Consider the following 23,835-nt stretch of genomic DNA (forward strand, 5'->3'; position numbering starts at 1 on the left):
CGGGAACGGGGCCCGTCTCTCCTGCAAGGAATAAGACGGGGACCGGAGGGGTACTGGCTACTACCAGTACCTCTTCTCCTGGTGCCAGAGGCTCTGCCTCGGTATCAGGAACCCTCTCGGCCACTCGTTCGCGAGAGGTACCGAGTGTATGGTCACCCACGGGTGACCGTGCAGCCGGGGTCCAGACGGCTGAGCCTGCCAGAGCAGAAGCCTGGTGGCAGTCGCTCAGGCGACTCCCACCAGACCGGTGATCACTCTTGTGGCGATCCCCTGGTTCCCAGGGTTGACGCAACGGTCCCACCAGACCGCACGCGGGCTGAGGCAAGGAAGAGGTCCCCCCGGTCACCATGCCCAGTCTCGGCTGGGTCAGGTACTGTGACGCGTCGTGAGGACGAGGCATGCTCCCACCACGCCAGGGGCCTCTACCGGTCTCCTGACCATCGCTCCCACCGGGACCGGACGGATAGGTTGACAGGTAGCAGCTCTCCTGACGCTCGGGACCGTCTCCACCGTTCTCGGTCCAGCGGCTCTCCCTAGTTAGACTGTGGGACTAGATCTGCAGCTCGATCGTCACTGCGGGTTGGCGATCGCCTGCAGCTCCCCCAGCAAACCGGCTCTGCTGGTAGGCAGGGGGGGGAGCGTCAGGTCTGCCTCTCCTATCCCTTTAACCTCCTCGTGCTACACCAGGAGGAGCGAGGTGATCAGGAGCGACCGTGAGGAGTGCACTTCTCACAGTCCCACCGCAAGGGCCTACGAACCTGGCACGGTCTTGAGACCAACCAGATCGTACGCCCAAGTGGTTGGAGGAGACCAAGAGGGGTCTGCTGTGGTTCCTCCTTTGGAAGGAGGAGGATCTCGGGAAGTGTTCTCACTTCTGAGATCCAGAGGTCGTTTGCGGAGGTGATTGCGCTGATTCGTCAGCACAACGACCTCGGGGTAGGATCGGTGCTCCCTCCCTCCGAGCCTTCATCGAGGCTGGAGTCTTTGTGGGGGTCCAAGAAGGAATCCAGGACGACGGTGGGTCTGCCCCCGATCAGCCTTGGCCGATGGTGTGTTGGGCCAGGTGAACTCCCTTGTCTCTGGACAGGACGGATTGCTTAGGTCTAGGCAGGACCTAGCCTGGTGGCTGGACGACAGGAACTTCGTAAGAGGAGTGCCTCTCTCTCTCTCTCTCTCTCTCTCTCTCTCTCTCTCTCTCTCTCTCTCTCTCTCAGTGGCCATTTTGCTTGGCGAGACGTTCCCGCGCACAGTCTGATTAATCAACAGATATCATGCGTTTAACATAAGTCTTGAATTTGAGAAGTATCTAGAAGTGTTCGTGAACTGTCGGTGATAAGATTAGTGTGAAAATAGTAGGATAAAGTGTCTGCTAAGTTAGTTTATCAAGTGAAATACTGTAAATCAGATCAAGATGGCAGTAAGTTCCAACTGTGGTAAGAAATGGCGAAATTTAGCGTGTTTAGCAGATTTGCAATACAATGAGGTAGCAGGAAGGGAGCTGGCATTTCTCATCTATGTGGTCAACAACAGCTCTAACCAAAAAGATACAAAAGCATTCATAGATATATTAGAAGGATATGATCCTTCAAACTGGAACAAATCAACAGAAAACATCTTGAAAATAATTGAAGAAGTTCCAAATAAAATCCAAGTGGTCAAGAGACTCATAAAGAAAAAATACATAAATCAACATATTCCGACAAAGAAAATGAATAGGGTGAACATTGTGAATATCCTAATTGATGCAATAGGAAAAAGAATGCCAAAAGCATGCAATCTGTGTAAGGTGTGGTATAGCATAGTTAATCCACAAAGCCTGATCAGAAAATGTTCTGCATGCAACATTCCGACGCATCCGCAATGTGCTGAAGTAATGCAAGATATGAGAAAAGATACCAGAATATTTTGCTCAACATGTCCATCATGGATGGACAATGTTATTAAATCAAGACTGAATGTACAAATAGTTGAGGATGAAGAAGAGGAAAACGGAAGAGAAGTAAACAAAACTGAAATGACAGAAAAAAATAAGGAAAACAAGGAACAAGATAAAAGTATGGATGCAGAGATACTCATTGGAAATACATATGAGGCAATCAAGCAGCATACATACGAAGAAATAAATTACGATATGACAACACAAAAGAAAATCCTAAAGAGGCTCTACCCAGATCTACACAATGATGGGAAAGAGGAAAAAATAGACAAGAAAGAGAGTCTGCAACCTTTTGAAAAGAGGGAAATTGCAGATTCGGAGAAAGATGTTACTACAAACATCCTAAATATCAAGCAAAACCCCAAACTATTATACTCGTACGCAAAAAAGATGAATAAAAGAAGAATAGAAATAGGCCCTCTAAGAATTGAAGGGAGATTAACGAATGAAAAAAAGGAAATATGCAACATATTGGCGGAACGATATAAGAGAGAATTCACCCCTAGAATTGATAATGAAGATAATGATATAGAAGTAAGGGACAAAAATAGTGAATATTTAGCTTACAGATATTAATGAAGCTGATATTGTGCAGGCTATCAATGAAATTAAAAATGGAGCTGTCGCAGGGCCTGATGGTGTCCCTGCTATTTTGTTAAAGAAAGTATGTAGTTCATTCTATCGCAAAGCCACTTGCAATATTATTAAGACAAAGTGTAGCTACAGGCAAGATTTATGATGAGCACAAATTAGCATATATTACCCCTACTTTCAAAAGGGGATCAAGACTAGAGGCAAGTAATTATAGGCCTGTGAGTCTAACATCACATATTATGAAAGTGTATGAAAGGGTAATGAAGAAAAATATTATGAAATATTTAATAAAAAATACTTTTTTTTATATAGGACAACATGGTTTCGTAAACCCAACTGTTAGTCCACCGTGAGAACATATGCAAAAATATGAAAAGCGGAAATGAAACAGATGTGGTTTATCTAGACTTTGCAAAAGGTTTTGACAAGGTAGACCATAATATATTAGCAAAGAAAATTAGAAAACATAATATAATGGATAAAGTAGGAAGATGTTTAAAAGAATTTTTACACAACAGAAAACAGATAGTTATTGCAAACGATGAGAAATCGGATGAAGCTAAGGTAATATCCGGTGTGCCACAAGGTACTGGACATCACCGAAGTCGAGAAGAGGGATAGTTCATGCGACTATTATCTTCTTTTCCTCTGAAGGAACTGCATGACTTTTCCTACAAAGTCAAGCATCCAGGGGATGGGGATCCGTGACGCTCAATTTCATACCGAACTTCGTAACGAAGACTCAGAACCCTTCGGCCCCTGACGATCGGTTCGAGTCCTTCACAATCCCCTCCCTTATGGACTTCACTGCCTTCGATGCGAAGGAGATGCTACTTTGTCCGCAAGAACTTCTCCGTAGGGCAGGTAATGAAGGTAGGGGTCTGGTCCAACCAGACCACATCCACCTCCTCCTACCTTCGAGATATTGCCCACAGGTCCTTGGATTCTTTTTACTTGGGACCCGTGGTGGCTGCTCAACACGTTGTGTAGCTAACCCAGACCCTCGCAGCCTGAACAGCATCGAGTCCTGGTGTGACTGTAAAAATGGATGAGTGAATGAGAGTGTGGCTGGCTCCTCTTCCCATCTTTTCTCCCCTTCTACCTGTGGGTAAAATGGTTCACAGAGGTACTGGAATGAATGATAGTTTTTCCCAAATCCCTTCCACTCGGGAGAGATTTGCTCAAACAACTCCACTTCGACAGATTTAAAAAAAAAACCCGCTCTCAACCTTACTGCCTTCAGACTATCGAAAGACTTGTCAGAGCGAGAGGCTTTTCGCTCAAGGCTTCTAGAGCTATCACCAGAGCCCGTAGGGTGCCTACCTTGCGAGTCTTCCAGTTGTAGTAGGAGGTGTTTAGAAGATGGTGCAAGATGCAGAAGGTATCCTCATCCAATACCTCTGAGACAGATATGGCTGACTTCCTTCTCTTTTTAAGGGAAGATTGTAACCTAGCTGTGCCGACATCAAGGGATATAGGAGCATGCTGACCGCGGTTTTTCAGAAACAGGGACCGGATTATCTCGGAGGATAAAGATCTTCATGATCCTTTCAGATCTTTTGAAACCACGAAGAAGAAGACCTCTAGGCCTTCCAGTTGGAACTTGGATGTGGTCTTGAAGTATCTGATGTCCATTAAATTCAAACCTCCTCAATCGGCTTCTTTCAGAAACCTTACTAGGAAGTCTCTGTTCCTTATGGCTCTTGCTACTGCGATAATAGTTAGAGAGTTGCAGGCTTTGGACGGCAGAGTGGGGTTCAAAGGGGGGTCAGCGATCTGCTCCTTTAAACCCTTACTCTGAGTAAGAATGGGAATCCCTCTAAACCTTGGCCCAGAAGTTTTGAGGTAAAGGGGCTCTCCTTCTTTAGTGGGAAAAGAGTTAGAGAGATCCCTATGCCCTGTCAGGATCTTGAAATTCTATTTAGAAGGAAGAAGCTGAAGGGCAGCCTAAAGAGTTGCTGGCGTTCAGTCAGAGATCCCAGAAGACCTATTTCAAAGAATGGACGGGCTTTCTTTTTGAGAAGTGTCATAAAGGAAGCACATCTGGCATGTGAAGAAGAGCAGTTTAAGCTCCTTAGGGTGAAAGCTCATGAAGTGAGGGCCATTGCTTCATCTCTGGCCTTTCAGTAGAATATATCTCTACTTGATATAGTTGCATCTACGTTCTGGAGATGCAATTCAGTGTTTACTTCCCACTATTTGAGAGAAGTAGTGACGTAAGATAAGTGCTACTCTTTGGGGCCTTACGTATCTGCGGATTCAGTGCTGGGACAGGGAGCTGAAACTAATCCTTTTTAATTTAACTATCCTTAATTTTAAGTTGGAATCGTGTTTTTTATGGTTGTTTGGAAGAAGGGTTAGGTTGTACCCCCTTTCAATGTTTAGTTCTAACACAGGTTAGAATTGGTCAGGTGGTCGGGATTGGTTTTGTGCTCCTTGAAATTGCCAGAGGTATATGTAAGTGGGTAAGCCCCCATTGACAAGATCCAAATAGGTTCTGTCATGTAAGTGGGTAAGCCCCTATTGACAAGATCCAAAAAGCTTCTGTCATGTAAGTGGTTTAGCCCATTGACAAGATCCAAAAAGGGTTCTGGCATAGAAGTGGGTAAGCCCCCATTGACAAGATCCAGAAGAGCTCTCAGTCATAGGTCTCTACCTCGCTGAAGCTCTTGAGACAATGCAGTCTCATAGACAGTATCCATGAAGTCTTCTGCCCAATCAGTTAAGAACCAAGGTTTTTTTTTTATAACCTACAACATAAGTTGTTTCCTGTTTTTGTTTAACTGTCTTTTACCCTCCACCAAGGGTGCCAATCAGCTAAGTATATATCTGCCGGGGAAGTTGCATGTACAAAAATGATATTGTTATGATACAATAAAGTTTTGTACATACTTACCCGGCAGACATATACGATTAATGGCCTGCCCAGCCTCCCCTCAGGAGACAGGTGGAAGAGAAAATCTGATTAGAAAACGGGAATCGTTCCTAGTCCCGCCACCCAGCGGCAGGAGGGTAGATCACCTGACCTACCTGTAGCGTGTGCCGCGAAATTTGAAATTCTGTCGGGGACGTCGGAGACTATAGCTAAGTATATATCTGCCGGGTAAGTATGTACAAAACTTTATTGTATCATAACAATATCATTTTTCATCGTTTACAAACCTGAGGTCTTAACAGATAAAGGCCCACCTCTAACCACCCCTCTAGCAGTCTAAACTGGGTTGGAAGAGTAACTGGTTGGTCACAGGACGCCGAGGGCATTCTGGGTACTACATGCCCCGTTACCTGGTATAGATGCCAATAGTCCCTGGATCTCACAAGTTTAATTTAAATTCTACCGGTTTCCAGCTTTTCGCTAGTATTATTCTAATGTTAAGACCTCAGGTTTGTTAGTTATGAAAAATACAAATTTTCAAAAAATTTGTTATTTTTGGGTCAGTAGCCTTGGATTAATCCATCCCATTAAATGACCTCCACCTCAACAGAAGGAACAATGGATATCTCCCCAAAATATTTCTCCAAGGAAATAACCCAAGATGGATCTGGAAAACATAAAGCAGAAGCAACTGGATTTAGACTGAGAACAATTTACTTGAACTGTCAAGGGATCAAAAGAAATCAGTGGGATACACAGAAGTTCTTTTTTCCAAGGATATGAAAGAAAAAATTGACTAAAAGTTTTATTGCAAACTATATCTTTAATTTCTCCAAAAGGAAGGAAGTTCCAGCATTGGAGAAAATTACACCACAGAAGCCTGTTTAATTGCCTACCTTGATGAAACGGGTAAATCAGAATTACACTACAGAAGTGCTGTGTTGATACAGTCTGCAAAGGCAACAGGAATAAATCCACCAACCGGTAAAGGGGTGGACTTATTATTTAGTACAGTAGTACCTCGAGATACAAAATTAATCCATTCCGAGGCGCCTTTTGTATCATGAGTTTTACGTATCTTGGACCACATTTTACATGTAAAATGGCTAATCCGTTCCAAGCCCTCCAAAAACACCCCTGTAAATTTCATAATAAAGCCAAATTGACCTATAAACAATGAAATACTACAACAATTTGGACCATTCAATACCTAAATTAAGAATAAAAATGCAAAACCTGTAAATAGTGTATATTAGTGTACAAGAAATATTATTACTGTAACGTAAAATGTGGAAGCTTACCTTTCGAGTGAGGCTATCTCTGAAAGTGGCAGCAGAGGAGGAGGAGGACAAACGGCAGATACGTACACTTAACTTTACGAAACACATAAAAAAATGTCAGAAAAACAAACTAAACTTTACAAAACACATTAACAAAATTGTAACACTTAACTTTACAAAAAACTTAAAATAAAATTTATTTTGTCTGTTTTTGATTTGTACATTTCTTTTTACTTTTTTATACTTTATGTAATTTCAATTTCTTCACCACCGAATGGATGCCAGTCCGTTTACAGAATTTTTCGAACCACCCATGAGAAGCCTTGAACTCTGGGGTTGCCGTTGATGTCCCCTCTCTGCTCTCGTCTTCGGCTTGGGCAATCAAATCGCCGAAAATAGCGCTGGCCTTCTGGCAGATTGCCGTCTCAGTTATCGTATCGCCATCGATTTCTTTGTCCTCGATCCATACAAGAAGCAGCCTTTCCATTTCATTATGCACATGGCTCATCTTGTTGGACAAAATAGTCACGCCCTTGGAAGGTGTAGCTGCTTTGATGGCTTCCTTCTGCTTAAGGATGGTGCCTATAGTCGACGGATTTCGGCCGTATTCCTTAGCGATCACACTCAACCGCAAGCCAGCTTCATACTTTTGTATTATCTCCATCTTTGTCTCCATAGAAAGCATTCTCTTCTTTCTGTGAACTTCAGCAACTTTCTTGGGACCCATGACTATATGTACTGTACGTAATTAAGTTGTGTATGTAGTACGTATACTAATTAGGTTCTCTCAATACGATACAAAACGAAATCGTTGGACTGAATGAATGCCGAATGTGTACGATAAAGCTTTGGGTGCGAAGTGGCCAAGCGAAGGAACGCCACCACGTAAGATGCATGATGGGAGGGATGCTGTCCAATAGGAGAGAAGGATCTCATGACTTGGCTAGCATCAGGAACCAATGGGAGAGCAGGAGGATGGTGGAGAGTCTACTAGAACTAAGATGGCGGCGCGCGGCGCGAGTTTCAAGATTGTTATGGGGCGAATCTCGGACTTTCAGAAACCTTTCGTATCTTGAAAACTTTTTGTATGTAGAGCAGTAAAAATTTTTGTGTCGGCTTTTGTATCTCGAGTTTTTCGTAAGTTGAGCCTTTCGTATCTCGAGGTACCACTGCACTCTTGAAATTGAAACAACAAAATTTTCTGCAAGTATGTTTCTGTGAATGAAAAATGCAGACAAATATCATGTGGCTATGAGGAAAACATTAAGTAATACCCTATACAATAAAAAAAAAAATTGTTCCTACATGATATACAAACCCTCGGTCCTTTACATAAGGAATTACTTTCGACGTAGCTGGAATTATGGCCGTTAAATTCTTGAACAAGGTGGTTAGGCAGTAATTACCATGACATACATCTTAGTGGCACTAAATTTGAATGCCATCATGATCAGGATTATTTTACTGCTGATGAAAAAATTTCTCAATAATCTGCTCATTATTATTATATTTTCTTGAAAACTAGAGTTTAACCATGTTTTTAACTTTATTAATATAGTGGTATGAAAAATCCCACGCTGTGTCGTAGTGCTCAAATGTACAACTGCAAACTGATGACAACCTAGTGACAATAAAGAACAACCCCCTCCAAGATTGATATGATGAAATGTATTTTATTGTCTTATCCTTAAAATTCACAAGTTGAAGATGATAAAAAACATTTCATCATATCAAACATGGAGAGGGTTGTTCTTTATTGTCACTATGTCATCATCAGTTTGCAGTCATACATTTGATCACTACAACACACTGTGTGGGATTTTTCATACCACTACGTACTGTATATGTACAGTGGTACATCGACATACGAAAGGCTCAACTTGCGAAAAACTCGAGATACGAAAGCAAATACAAAGATTTTTTTGGTTCTACATACGAAAATAGTTCAAGTTACAAAAGGTTGTTGCTGTAAAGTCCCGAGATTCACCCGGACCACCGAGAACAATTTTAAAACTCGCACGCCGTCAACTGAGTAAACTCGCCACCATCCTCCTGCTCTCCCATTGGTTCCTGATGCTAGTCACCCCGTAAGATCCTGCTCTCCTATTGGTCAGCATCTACCCCTTGTGCTCTATGTATTCTATTGGTAAAAGGATGCTGTAAATTGAAAAACTTATTCATGCAATACATTTAATATAAAAATAAAAAATTAGAATAGAAATGAATGGTTATTATAATGTTTGGTAGTTTCAGTAGTTGAAGAGAGATAATGAAAATTTATGCCTAACTGTGTGCTAGGAAAAAGTGATTGCTTGGCGATCATTCAGTACTCTTAAGTGCTGGATGTAAACAGAAGTTTGGAAGCTTTTTTTTTTGTTTGATTGTTTATTATATAAGTTAATGGTTACTTAATAATTATTTGAAATGAGTACATGCAATACATTTAATTAGATATCATAAAATATAAAATAAATCAGACTGCTTTCATCGAAGCCAACAAATATGTATTTTCTAGAATTTTTCTTCTGTTTTAATAGTACGTTTATGTTTCATTATAGCTGTCAGTAACTCGGTATCTTCATTGGGTAAAGATAGAATAAAGAATAGAAATGAATGGTTATTATACTGTTTGGTAGTTTCATTAGTTGAAGAGAGATACTAATGAAAATTTATGGCTTACTGTGTCCTAGTTAAAGTGATTGCTTGGCGATCGTTCGGTACTCGTAAGAGCTGAATGTAAACAAACGATTGGAAGGTTTTTTTTGTTTGTTTGTTTGTGTATTACAGTTAATGATTAATTAATAATTATTTGAAATGAGTACATACTGATTATTTATACATTTTATTGGCATATTCTAAGCTTTTAGCTTCTTAGGTTTAGATGTCAGAATCATAGACTAGGCTACAGTAGCAACTGCTAACATAGGCTAGGCTTATTGCTAAGGGACATATGCTAAAGTACTAATATATGCAGTAAAAATGGGGTTGAACATTACATGCAGTTGAATATCACTCAAGTATGTACAGTATTTTGCCTTTTTGGAGTCATATTTCTTCTGTCGGATCGGCGTTGTAACCCTAGAACATGTGTTGTAGGCTTGGAAATATAATTTACTGGAGTGTTTTTGTAGGGCTTGGAACGGATTAGGCATTTTACATGTAAAATCCGGTTCAAGATACGAAAAACTCATGATACGAAGGCCACCTCGGAATGGATTAATTTCGTATCTTGAGGTACCACTGTATTATTAAGGTTAAGATTATTTATAAGTTCTGGTTTTTGATAAGAAATAATTATATACAGGTACCATCCTACTTACAACCAAGTTTGGTTCCGACCCACTGGTTGTAAGTCAGAATGGATGTAAGTCGAACCTTAGAAAGTGGCCAACATACTGGGTAGGGTATACTATCAAACTTTTGCTATATAAAAGTGCCTACTTAGTACTGTAATGTAATGTACAATCATTATTTCAATCTTTTTACCATAATGTACTTCTACTAATACATTTTAATCATTTATGTAATAGTATATATTATGTACAATCAGGCATTGAGTTACAATGGGGTTAGGTTCTTGCATGCATGTCAGAAGTCAATTCTTACGTAAATTGGTTTGCAATTCAGTCTACAGTACAGTTAAAACCAAATGATGCTGCAGATAGGGCAGGGTAACTCAAACTGATGCTGCCTGAGTGATGAGAGTTCTCATGCCTGAGTGATGAGAGTTCTCATGAGATGGCGCAGTGCCAAGTAACTCAATGGTCAACTCTCTGAAGTAAGGTTGTAAATACGAGTGGTCGTATGTCGAGTAGGTTGTAAGTCGGATAGTAGTTGTAAAAGGAAATTATTGAGTAATTTTTGCCATCAGCAGTCAGATAATCCTGATCATGGCAACGTTCAAATAGTATGTTTATTTTTGCGTTTTACTAAATGTTTTTGTTGCAGATATGTTAGTGAATAATGGTCTTAATTGTCCCACTATTTTATTTGTGATGATGATAATTATCATCATCACATTCATTTAACCGTATATTAATATAAATAATAAACTACAATGAATAGAAACTATAATGAAAAAACATGATTAAAAGGGGAAAAAAGTGCTTTTGCTGCTTTAATGACATTTCTAAAAACCAAAACATAGGAGGATAACGTTTCAACTCTAAACTAGATTGTTTATAAGAGAAACAAAACCAGGAAATACCAAAGAGGATCATTGCAGGTCAGGGTCTTAAGAAGGTAAGGGTATCCACAATCCACAAGTTACCCTCGAGAAACAGAGATAAGTGCATGGTGTAAAGCAACTGGAGGCCCCCTTTTGGCCAAGTGCGCTTGGAAGACAATAGGAAGCAATTGTGGGAAGTTTAACTTCATTAAAGAAGCAAACTAATGAAAGCATAAAATGTAGAAATAACCTACCTTTCTTACCAAAATTAGAATGCAGAAGAATCAAGGCAGCCAAAGTTATTTTTTGTCGATTGTACATCTAAATGTATACTACGATCTTAATTAGCAAAGACAAATGTAAACCAACTTTAAAATACCAAGTACTGAACTGCATAAGAAAGTAAAAATATCACTGAAACTCACTAACAGATTCCGAGAAGCATTCAGAAGTTGAAAGGCTTGTTTACTTAAGATTGACTTTTGATAATCATGAGGCTGGCAGTCTAGATGAAAAAAGCAGGTAATGGATAACTACCTGCTAAGGTGGAAAATACTGGAATGATTTTGTGAAGAAAAGTGTGTGGAGGAATTCTGTGCAGCTGTTACAGAACTTCTGACACAAATAGGGGTGCTTAGGTGATAAGTGAACGAGACTCCATGCGGATTGTGCTACTACTGAAAGTCTTTACGTATATTGGACAAGAGTCCAGTATCAGGGGACTTTAGAATACTATGAACATGGGTATAAATGAGTGATTGGGGTTATGAGGTAATTTTTTTCTGTATATATGCATGTATGTACAGTGGGCCCCCGTATTTGCATTCTCCGGATTCACAGATTTCTCTTTTGAACATATCTACCCATTATTCACAGGAAATTTGCCTATTCATGGTATTTTACTATGAAAAATATCCACAAATTCCTGGTTTCCATATCTGTTTCATCATATGTGGTTTTTGTGATACAACTATTAAAACACCGGGTATAAACATTTTTAGTGGGTTTTTCTTGAGTTTTAACTAATGAAATAGGCTGTTCTCAGCGTTTTTATTAGGGGTTCCAAGTATATTTGCAAATTCTAACTATTCGCGAGGGGCCTGGTACTCATCCCCCCGCGAATATCAGGGGACCACTTTATAACACTTTTTGGATGAACGAATGTCGACTTGATATATACTGTTCAGAAAATACCAGGAAACCACCATTCCTTTTGGGTAATTAACCTTGTTTGATTTCTATACTGCTCCGTTGCACCGCTTTCACACAATACCTATTGTATTTCAGGCCAAGCAGTAGAGATTGGATCCTCTGCTGTATCATTTTTGATAGATACATGGGAAGGTCATCTAACACCTCAGGAAGCTGCCTCCATTGCAGATCGCGCCTCTAGAGGCCGAGATGCAAAGACAATACGATCTGCAGCAAAGTTAGCCTTATCATGTTTACCACATGCACATGCACTTAATCCCAATGAAATACAGAGGGCAATAATTCAGGTAAGTTGGTTATAAGGCTTTCCTAAACTGGTCATTTGACTGATTTCAATGTCACAACAGTATGTTCAATGTCAATCGCACACATTAGTACAGAAATTTGTGCTACTGTAAATATTTTATTCTTAAAGAACAGGATTGTTAGCCTTTTTCCATATAAATATTTTTTCTGTTGCTGGGGTTTTTTCGTGTGTCACAAATTAATGATTTTTTTGTTATCATTGGCATATGCCAGATTATTTTATTGCTCCTTGTATACTTTACAAACACTGAAAATTACAGTCAACATGTTTTAGTAAATTCTAAGCAAGTAGAATTGTTGATGAGAAAATGTGACAAACTACATATAGCATAATAGTATTGATTGATTATCCTTTGTTAAGAAATAACATGAGCCTAGACTGACTTCATTCTATTAGCACTGAAAAGTTATCTATAATGTTTAGTAAGTGCTCCTTAGATTAACACTATTCTCTTTTCAGTGTAAAGAGCAGAGTGATTCCATGCTTGAAAATGCTTGCCTAGCAGTTGAAGGAGCAGCTAAAGGAGGTGGAGTGTATCCTGAAGTTCTCTTTTCTGTTGCACGACGTTGGTATGAACTTTATGAAGCCAGAACCCGTCATCAAGCTCGCCATCAGGCAAGAATTGGTGGTAACCAACACACAGCTGAACCTCCATTTGTTGATCCAGGTGTATCACATGACCTGCCCCTCTTGCCACCTCCACCGTTAAATCCCCCAACACCACCACAGCAGCAGCAACCCCAGCAGCAGCAGCCACAACAGCAGCAGCAGCCTTCTATTCCAGCATTAGAACAACCCGCCCAACCAAGTTTACATCCTCCTGTAAGTAGAGCTGCTTGTGTATTTCATACAAAGGTTCTTTCATTTAGAAATCATTACTCTGGTACAAGAGGCTAGCATGCTTACTAGGAATGGGACTGTTGTATTTCTTGATTGCTTCTATCATGAGAATTGTTTAATCATGATGGTTATTAGAAATATCTTTAGTCCTCTCTCTCTCTTCTCTCCTCTCTCTCTCTCTCTCTCTCTCTCTCTCTCTCTCTCTCTCTGTATATATTTGATATACTACCTTGAAACTGGTCCTTATTTTTGTATGTTTTCATAAAAGAGAAGTAGCATAGAATATTTTTATCAAGTGTTTATTTTATTTTTTAACAGGTCTCTGTTGCTACAAACAGTAACGGGAATGCAGGCACATTAACAGGAGTGGCAGGCTACCAAGTGGCTGCAACAGCACCATCAGTGCCCTATGGACTACCTGGCATTCCATACCCTCTGGGTTACAATTACATACAAGGTCTCACAACAAGTGTATCTTGCATAAATCCACAAATGCCAATGCAGGTAAATGATATTTCCCTGGGTGTTAACTTTGTCAGTGAAATTGTGTCAGTTATCATAAATAGACTGAATACTTATGTGGGCTTTGTCTCTCTTGTGAAAATTTAAAAGTGGCTGTTCCTTGTGTATGTTCACTAAGTTCATGGTTGTTTATGCATGGTTTTATAGAAAAATGCTACTAATGACCCACCTAACCCAACACCACTCATTGCAGGAACTAAAATCCATTCTAGTTGCACAATACCTTAGTAGATTGTACATGCTTAATGATGTTCATTATTGCATTGTTTTTCTTTCCATTTTCTGATTCCTGAGGTAGGGTTTGCCATCATCTTTGGATGAATTATGACTTAATTATCTTGTGCAAAATGAACATTTCATGTGATATTGAGTCCATTCACATGTATCATTACAGATGTATATACAGCCACCAGGAGTTCCATTTAATGGAACTCCAGGGGTATCACAACCCCTGCTCCCACCACCACCCCTCCAGTACTACCCTCCTGTCTCTATACCTTCCACGCTGCAACAGGTGAGAAGAATAGAATTTTTTAAGTAAAATGAAAATTTTTGAGCTGTCAAGATGTACAATCAAAATGACAGTGAAGTATTCCTTTATTTCAGGCAGGCATATTTAACTTTTATTGTGGCTTGATACTGTGCTTCAGTAGCATTATTCTAACAAAAATTTTTGTAAGTATTTATGACTGATATAACACCTTATTAAAGTCATTAGTATCCACCATTAATTTTATAACAGCTTAGGTTTATACTAATTACAAATGTTAATAGTCATATTATGCTTGTGCCATTGTGAGTGTCTGTTTTTGCTGTTACAAGATGCATTGACAAAATAATTCAAAATTGAAATGGATGTGAAATGAAAGGTGAGAATTATGTTAATGTAAACATAACATTTCCTTCCAGGGTGCCTTGCAAGGAGCTGCAGGTCTTAGTGCAGGTGTAGCAAACAATGGTCAGAATTTAGGGCCCCAGTTACCTGCCTTAGCTGCAGGTCCTCCACCCTTGTCGCAGCAACCTCCCCTTCTGCAGGCCAATACCCCACCTCCACAAGTAAGATCATTTGTGTCTTATCATGGGCTGAAACATTGCTGTTATGTTGGTGTGAACTTTTTTTTTTTTTTTTTTTTTTTTTTTTTAAATCCCTAATCTACTTCATTTTCATCCACTACAAGCCAGCTTTTCACACCGCTGTTATAGGTACCATGTCAGGCACCATCTCATGGAGTTAAAGGAAATACTCTCATGCTCTTTTGCCCCTAGTTAATAGTACAAGGTCACCACTTCACATATTCTTTGGCATTCAGCAAACTTTTGTGTGGCGATATATGTATCCTTGTGATGCCTAGCAATTAACTTATTTCCCAACTTTTTTTCCCTATACAGTAGTACCTCCAGATACGAAAGCTAACACAAAAATTTTTACTGCTCTACATACGAAAAGTTTTCAAGATACGAAAGGTTTCTGAAAGTCCGAGATTCGCCCCATAACAATTTTGAAACTCGCGCCGCACGCCGCCATCTTAGTTATAGTAGACTCGCCACCATCCTCCTGCTCTCCCATTGGTTCCTGATGCTAGCCAAGCCATGAGATCCTTCTCTCTAATTGGACAGCATCCCTCCCATCATGCATCTTTTATACGTACGTGTTGGCGTGCCTTAGCTCGGCCACTCCGCACCAGAAACTTTACCGTACGCAATCGGCATTCGTTCGGTCCAACGATTTCGTTTAGTAACGTAAATTCGTTAGTGATTTCGTTGCAGTACATATTATCGTGTTGTGCTACTTTATCGTGTTGTGAGAACCTAATTAGTATACGTACTACATACATAACTTAATTACGTACAGTACATAGAGTCATGGGTGCCAAGAAAGTTGCTGAAGTTCACAGAAAGAAGAGAATGCTTTCTATGGAGATAAAAATGGAGATAATAAAAAAGTATGAAGCTGGCTTGCGGTTGAGTGTGATCGCTAAGGAATACGGCCGAAATCCGTCTACGATAGGCACCATCCTTAAGCAGAAGGAAGCCATCAAAGCAGCTACACCTTCCAAGGGCGTGACTATTTTGTCCAACAAGAGGAGCCATGTGCATAATGAAATGGAAAGGCTGCTTCTTGTATGGATCGAGGACAAAGAAATCGATGGCGATACGATAACTGAGACAGCAATCTGCCAGAAGGACAGCGCTGTTTTCAGCGATTTGATTGCCCAAGCCGAAGACGACGGCGGAGAGGGGACATCAACGGCAACCCCAGAGTTCAAGGCTTGTTACGTATGGTTCGAAAAATTCAGTAAACAGACTGGCATCCATTCGGTGGTGAAGAAATTGAAATTACGTAAAGTATAAAAAAGTACATAAAAAGAAATGTAAAAATAAAAAAAAGACAAAATAAATTTTATTTTAAGTTTTTTGTAAAGATGATATTGTTATGATACAATAAAGTTTGTTCATACTTACCTGGCAGATATATATATAGCTGTATTTTCTGAAGTCCGACAGAATTTTAAAAACTTCCGACACGCAGTGGTCGGCCAGGTGGTTAGTACCCATTCCCGCCGCTGGGAGGCGGGTATCAGGAACCATTCCCATTTTCTATTCATAATTTTTATTTCCACTGTCCCCTGAGGGGAGGTGGGTGGGTACTTGATTATATATATCTGCCAGGTAAGTATGAACAAACTTTATTGTATCATAACAATATCATTTTGTTCATGAAACTTACCTGTCAGATATATATATAGCTGAATCCCACCTTTGGAGGTGGGAAGGGACAGAATAGAAGGATTTTGGGAAACAAATGCATGCAGATGATTTACATCTTGGTTCCACCTGTTAGCATAGCTGGCTTCGTGGTTACTGCCACGTAAGTCTGCTTGTGCTACTAGAGTTGCCAGCGAGGTAGAGACCTATATAGCTGGTGCACTCCAGATGATCTGTCAACAGGGGCGAGACCACGACGTGACTAGACCATATTGACCATACCATGAGGGCTAAGAAGTAAAATAAATATATATATATAAATATATATATCACCACCTGACCAACCTAGCCAAAGTTAAGGTGTGTTAACTAAGGCTTAAGAGTTAAGAAGTCGCCGTTGTCGGCGACTCAACAACTAAATTAAGAGCTCTTCCTAACCATTTTCTACAGGATAGGATGAGTGGTACTTCTTGCCCCCAAGATTGTGTCTGCAGACACGTATGGCCCTAGCGAGCAGCAGATCTCATATGCCATCTTCACATCTCGCAGGGAGTGTGAAGTGAACACAGAGTTGCTTCGCTAAAACATGGTACTCAGGATGTTGCTGAGTGCCATGCTCTGTTGAAATGCTTCCGAGGCCGCGCCCTCATCTCGTGAGCATTCAGATAAAAGATTTCAAATCTTTGTGCAAACACAATGAAGGAGCATTTTTGAAAGAACTCCTTAACACTAAAGCCAGGCTGTTCTTCGATATGGGAGTCTGGTCTTTTTCGGAACACTGCAGATTGCCCGATTGACTTCGACTTTCTTGAGTTTATGTAGATAAAACTTGAGAGACCCGACAGGGCACAGGACTCTCTCTGGCTCCTACCCACTAACTTGTGCCATCCTTGCTTCCAAGCTCCTGGCCCAAGGACAAAACGGGTTACCATTCTTAGGCCACAACGGAAGGGTTAGAGAGCACACCGCCTTGTGTTCTCTAAAGCCAAAACTTGTGACGATGGCTTAAAATCTCACTAACCCTCTTTGTCGTATCTAGGGTGGTTAGAAGAAGGCCTTCCTGATCACATGCAAGAAGTTAACAGGTAGGAGAGGTTCGAATGCTTTGACATCAAGAACTTCAGACTACGTCTAAGTTCCATATTGAAAGCTTCGATCTGGACATGCACAGTCAGTCCGTCTGTACTAAAGTCAGGTGACCGACCAGTTGACCAGTCAGACGAATCAAGGACAGCAAGGCTGTACCCTGAAGACCATAGGCACTATTCTTCGCTGAAGGATGAGTGTCTGGACTGCCTGGGCGATTCAATCTAAGCAAACCTTGGGGGTGTATCAACGCAACCCAACGTCGTCAGCGAATCAACTCCTGACTCGAGCTTCTGGTGCCAGGAGAAAGGAGCGAGGAGCAAAAAGGCGATTCAGTCCCGAAGGAAGAATGCCTGACAGTCCAACCTGGTCTCATGTTACACGATCATCGGGGGTGTATAAACGCAACCGACTTCGTCAACAAGAAACTCAGGGCTACTATATGTCGCCTGATCTCGCACAGTGTCTGACTCCGAGAAAACAGGTGAGACAAAAAGTAGATGGTGAGCGAGGTTCGAGATTCCACAGAACTCAAAGATCGTGAAGGGCTTTGTTGTTTGACAGACGCAAATCTCTGAGCAAAGGCCGTCAACAACATATTGCGTATTCTTTAATAGTTGTGACTGCCAGCTTATCCCATTCTTCAGACGGAAATGGAAGACGGTAATCTTATTCCTGTCAACATCTCGATAGCCTGAACGTAGTCAAGACTCAGAGCGGAGAGGTTATAGGTACCTTTCGAGTTAGAGTAGACCGACTCTCTCGGAAAAGGTCCTTGGAAAGTGAACTAGGAAGTATGTGACCTCTGTGAATCAGGATCCTGAAGGCCAACATGGGGCGATCAGCGTCATTGTCGCTCCCTGTGACGTCATAAATCCTCTTATTACATTTCCTAAGCGATTGAAAAAAGGGGAAAAGAGACTAAATATCCATCCCCGTTCAATATCATAGGATGGCGTTTAATGGTACCGATCCCGGATCGAGAATAAGGGAGCAGAGAAGAAGAAGCCTCTTCGTCCTCAACATATCGAAGAGAAGAATGAAAGGGCGTCCCTAAAGTCTCCACAACTCTCAACTTACTTCTAAAGAAAGATTCCACTCGGAAGTCAATAGTTGCTGCCGTCGATCGAGACGATTCGTACGGACTTTTGCAATCCGGTAACGAACCTCTAGAGGATCGTTACATTCTACGCCTGTTGTTATAATAGGCTTTCTCGTAAACTCGAACAGGGACCGAGAGAAGATACTTCTTAGGATATGAGAGAGCTGTGGAATATCAGAGTTGATCTGAACCACTGGTTCCCAAAACTCGTTACGAGGACTGGAGGGACTACCGAATCGCTTTTACTTCTTTCAGATTAAGATCCAGGACATCTGAAACCCTATCCAGATGTCCGGCACCTTCTTTCTATCACCTCAGGTGATAACGCACTGAGAGATGTTCAGAATCATTCCTAGATCTTGAATAATATTTTCAGTTTCCCGGTAGGAAAAAAACTGTGGTCTGAATTGCAGTCTATTCGGGGAAACAAACTTCTTCAGGAAGGAAATGGTCCCCAGCAAGCTCATCCATTCCCTCCCCGAGTATGCTTACTTCCCTAATAAGGCTGCGCTTTGCCTAAGCAGGAGAGCATATAAAAGTGCAATGTTGCGGTAGACTCGTAGTTCTATACCGTGCGGTAACGAGCACCGAAAGGATTAAGAGATAACTCTGTTGAACATAGTAAGGCAAAACGAATGCAACGTTTATTCATTCACGTAAGAAATCCCCTCAATCTTAGGCTAAAGTCCGTGATTGTAGGGCAGAGTTACAGTTAGTCAGTCAATCCCGCAGGAGAGAGAGACGTAACCTACGGCGCATGACAGCGCCCGATCTGTTACTGGCTCGGTTGGACTGGAAGACAGACACAGCGTGACAGCAGCAGCCAGCAGCTTACGAACGTCGTCTCTTAACTTTATGTCTGGGTTGCCAGCTACCCTATTCTACGAAGAAATAGGTCCGTTATTTTTTGAGCCGAAAAGACTCTCAAGCTGGTATATTTAAGCGAAACAGAAAACGCTAAATATATAGATGCGTTTGTGTCGTCAGAACACTACCATACAACGGTAAAAGATAAATCGGAAACTCCTGGAAGGCTGCAGGGAGTAACGATTAAATGTCCTTAAAATAGACAATAGACCTCTCGGTTGCCATCCGAAGAGGTAACTACAGCAAGCGTATATGACTTGAACCAACCAGAAGTAAAATAACACAAGGCAAAATATGAAATTATATCACAATAAAGTTTGTTCATACTTACCTGGCAGACATATATATAGCTGAATTCGGAAATACAGCTACATACATATCTGACAGGCAAGTTTCATGAACAAAACTTAAGAGAATCGAAGCAGTCAGCTCAAGCTTCTTATGTTACTGGACATAAGCGTTCATTGACGTAGTCTACAAGTCTATTTCTTGTACGAGTCTGCGAATGACGAATGAGAGCTCTTCCGAATCTTGTCAATAAGAGCTTATTCGCTTACGCAATATCAAGTTAATGAGATGTTTGTCAATGAGAACTAACCCATTTACGGGACAAAGAGATATTTTGTCAATGAGGGGATACCCACTTACTTGACAAAACGAAAGTATATTGTCAATGGGGGAAAGTCACTGAATTGACAAAACGTAATCCAGGGAGTCAAGCATTTAATTTTTTCGATTCCCGTCTCAAACGAGGAAGGGGCAAGAATCCTGTTAAGAGACTGGGCTTACGGCAGGTAGAACGACGATGTTCAATTCGGCAGCGTAGTCCCGACTAGAAACTAACAAAATCTATCATCTGACAAACCCTTTCAGATGGGCTAAAAAGCTTGCAAAATTATCCTGGGAAGAGGAAGAAACTCTCCAACCAGCTTCCTCTCCCGTATCACAACTAATGCCTGCTAAAGCTTAAAATTTATTGGCAGTATGGCAAAGGAAGTCCTGTCTTGCGCTTTCCTGAAGAGCGTCCTTTTGATGAGTGCCTTTGCAAGAATCCCACTGAACGTTGCCGAGAGTCCTGACGTGCAGGACATCGAGCCTTACATAACCCGTAACTGCCTTATCGCAAAGTCTTGACTGCGGTAGTGGCAACTTAAATTTATTGGCCGAATGGCAAAGGTTGCGGTAGAGCAAACGAGATCTTCCCTTGAGCTTTCCTTAACTCCATCCACCTATGCGAAAAGCAATATTAATTGACAGAGACCTCTTGAATTCACGAAACCCGATGTCTTGCTGGGTTTCGAAGAAGTTGTCTTTTCACTTTAAACTTCCTCCGAAGCACTGCCTACTTCACATTCTTTGCAGGTGAGGTAGAAGGTATCACCGGAGGTAGAGGTAAACATTCTTTAGGCCCATATCTGAAACAAGAGCTTGAAGAGTTCAACAGAAACGTTCAGCCAGGCGACACACCTGGCGTGCGCTGGTGCACGCTCGGCGTCCACTGGCGCGCGCTCGGCGTCCACTGGAACGCGCTCGGCGTCCACTGGAGCGCGCTCGGCGTCCACTGGAGCGCGCTCGGCGTCCACTGGGCACTGGCGCGCACTTGGCGTGCACCCGCGCGCGCCTGGAGTCCATCCGAGCGTCCCGGGCGTCCGCTCTCAAAAGCTTCCTGCTACTATGACTTCTTTTACGTATTTCTCGGTGGAAAGACGGACACGAGTTCAGGCGACGTTCGCCTTCTTACTTCTCACTGAAACGCATAACGAGAGAGAGAGAGAGAGACGTGAAGCGTCCTCTTCTATAAAGCTTCTATTTAGAGGGCGCGAGTCCTTCCGAAAGCTCCAACCCCTGCATGGGGAGGACGCTTCGGAGGACGAGAAGCAATCTTTCAGGATTCGTGCACGCGCACGCACTTTGGCAGTCTGGGGATTTTCATCAGAAACTGCCGAAGGCACGCCAGATCGGTGGGGGTTCCTTGTAACCCTCCTTAGGCTTTCGACATGCTCCCTCCCCGGGTCCTGGGAGTCAAGCAGAGGTCCCGGCCTAGAGGCGAAACGAGGCCGATCTGACGCACCCTCCACTACACAAGGGGTATCACTGCACTTCTGCACTTCACTTTTACTCTCTAAAGCAAGCACTTTCGATTCTAAGATACGAATCGAAAGAGTATCAGAGAAAGGGTAATTCCTCTACAGACACTGCTTAGGGCCCGAAGGCAACACTGCAGGGATAGGAGTAACAATTACAGAAGTAGCACTTCACAGCAATGAAGGAGAGCGAGCACCTCTCGTAGACATATTCATAGCCCGTAGGCCATACTACAGGGTTAGGCAAAATAAAGTCTACAGGAAGGTTAGCAGGTTCACTACCCTGACTTTTGTTACTGATTAATTGCGTACATACGAATCATACGTCTTCCTTACGGAATTAGACATGTTTACTGATTAATTGCGTACATACGAATCATACGTCTTCCTTACGGAATAGACAAAGTCTCACACTCCTTACATGACAAATCTCAACAAAGAAGCAAGACCCATACCCCTCGTACATACCAAGTGCGGATCTACCGAAGCTTTCGGTAGCCACACCCTATCTTTGCAGACAACCCCGTCTGAAACTAGCCTAACTAGATTCAGATATTTTATGCAAAAATGAATCAAATTCAAATCAATTTAAGATAGCGTATGCCTAGCCACAAATCCCACAAATCCAAGTAAATAAATCAAAAGACAATTAGGATACTTAGCGGCAATGAAGTTTCCAAAATCCTAAGACGGAGGTACTGAAAACAGGTGTTTTCAGCACCAGCGACAGAAAAATTATGAATAGAAAATGGGAATGGTTCCTGATACCCGCCTCCCAGCGGCGGGAATGGGTACTAACCACCTGGCCGACCACTGCGTGTGTCGGAAGTTTTTAAAATTCTGTCGGACTTCAGAAAATACAGCTATATATATATCTGACAGGTAAGTTTCATGAACAAATGAAGTGTTACAGTTTTGTTAGTAATGTGTTTTGTAAAGTTTACAGTGGACCCCCCGTATTCGCGTTCTCCAGATTCGCGGACTCACACATTCGCGGATTTCTCTCGGGAACGTTTCCCTGCATTATTCGCGGAAAATTCGCGCATTCGCGGTATTTTTCTATGAGAAATATCCACAAATTCCTGGTTTTTGTTATCAATTTCATCATAAAATGCACTTTTTGTGATAAAACTATTAAAAAAACCAAGTATGAAAATTTTTAGTGGTTTTTCTTAAGTTTTAACTTACAAAATAGGCTGTTTTTAGCATTTTTATAGGGGTTCCAAACATTCGCAGATTCTAACTACTCGCGGGGGGGTCTGGTACGCATCCCCCGCGAATACGGGGGGACCACTGTAGTTTGTTTTTCTGACATTTTTTTATGTGTTTCGTAAAGTTAAGTGTACGTATCTGCCGTTTGTCCTCCTCCTCCTCTGTGCCACTTTCAGAGATAGCCTCACTCGAAAGGTAAGCTTCCACATTTTACGTTACAGTAATAATATTTCTTGTACACTAATATACACTTTATTTACAGGTTTTGCATTTTTATTCTTAATTTAGGTATTGAATGGTCCAAATTGTTGTAGTATTTCATTGTTTATAGGTCAATTTGGCTTTATTATGAAATTTACTGGGGTGTTTTTGGAGGGCTTGGAACGGATTAGCCATTTTACATGTAAAATGTGTTCCAGGATACGAAAAACTCATGATACGAAGGCCGCCTCGGAACGGATTAATTTCGTTTCTCGAGGTACCACTGTACATGATTATTTACTCTTTGTTCATACGCGAACAAACCTTCGGTCTTAACAATAGGATAATTTCTAGTGCCTAGCTGGATCTGGTTAAAAAACAGATGAAAGCAAGGAATCTTGTGATATCTGGCAATGCATGTGTAGATCGGGTGAAGAGTGGTCAAGAGCCACTCACCTACACCACCGCGTCAGTCTTTTCTTTAACCACCTGGGTGAGAGTCGTGGTTAACCTCTCTTGGCCTTTACCTGGTTCATTGCCCATTTCAATTGTGTTTAGTTTGTGTGTGGCGGATATTATGGCTGCTTTTGCTCCTTCTCGGTCTCGTCAATGTGTGTGCCCCAGAATTGCAGGTTTTCCGTCTTCTCGTTTTTTTGCTTTGGCAGCGACTGATCCCCACATCACGTGCAGCAGGTGTCGTTCTAATTATTGTACTATGACGAATCCTTTCACGGAATGCCGGGCATGGCCTAAAGAGCAGTGGAAGTCATTTTATAGCAAAAGAGAGCATTGGAGGGTTTCGACTCTTCCTTCATGGGAAGGTTTTTCACCTCTTCCCATACT

At 41.6% G+C, this 23,835-nt stretch overlaps 1 protein-coding gene across 7 annotated transcripts in view; it reads left to right on the forward strand.

The window, feature by feature from the left end:
* Positions 1-23,835, forward strand: part of LOC135222513 (zinc finger SWIM domain-containing protein 8 homolog) — a 334,079-nt gene that overhangs the window by 249,339 nt on the left and 60,905 nt on the right. For 6 of the 7 annotated variants that reach the window (XM_064260601.1, XM_064260617.1, XM_064260630.1 and 3 more), the window contains 5 exons: positions 12,141-12,352; positions 12,832-13,194; positions 13,531-13,716; positions 14,129-14,248; positions 14,644-14,790. In XM_064260601.1, the coding sequence (XP_064116671.1) occupies positions 12,141-12,352; positions 12,832-13,194; positions 13,531-13,716; positions 14,129-14,248; positions 14,644-14,790 (1,028 nt within the window). The remainder of the gene's footprint in view (positions 1-12,140; positions 12,353-12,831; positions 13,195-13,530; positions 13,717-14,128; positions 14,249-14,643; positions 14,791-23,835) is intronic. The other variant, XM_064260624.1, reaches the window with a different exon arrangement.

The sequence above is a fragment of the Macrobrachium nipponense genome, chromosome 20 (assembly GCF_015104395.2).
Source record: "Macrobrachium nipponense isolate FS-2020 chromosome 20, ASM1510439v2, whole genome shotgun sequence".
Lineage (NCBI taxonomy): Eukaryota > Metazoa > Arthropoda > Malacostraca > Decapoda > Palaemonidae > Macrobrachium > Macrobrachium nipponense.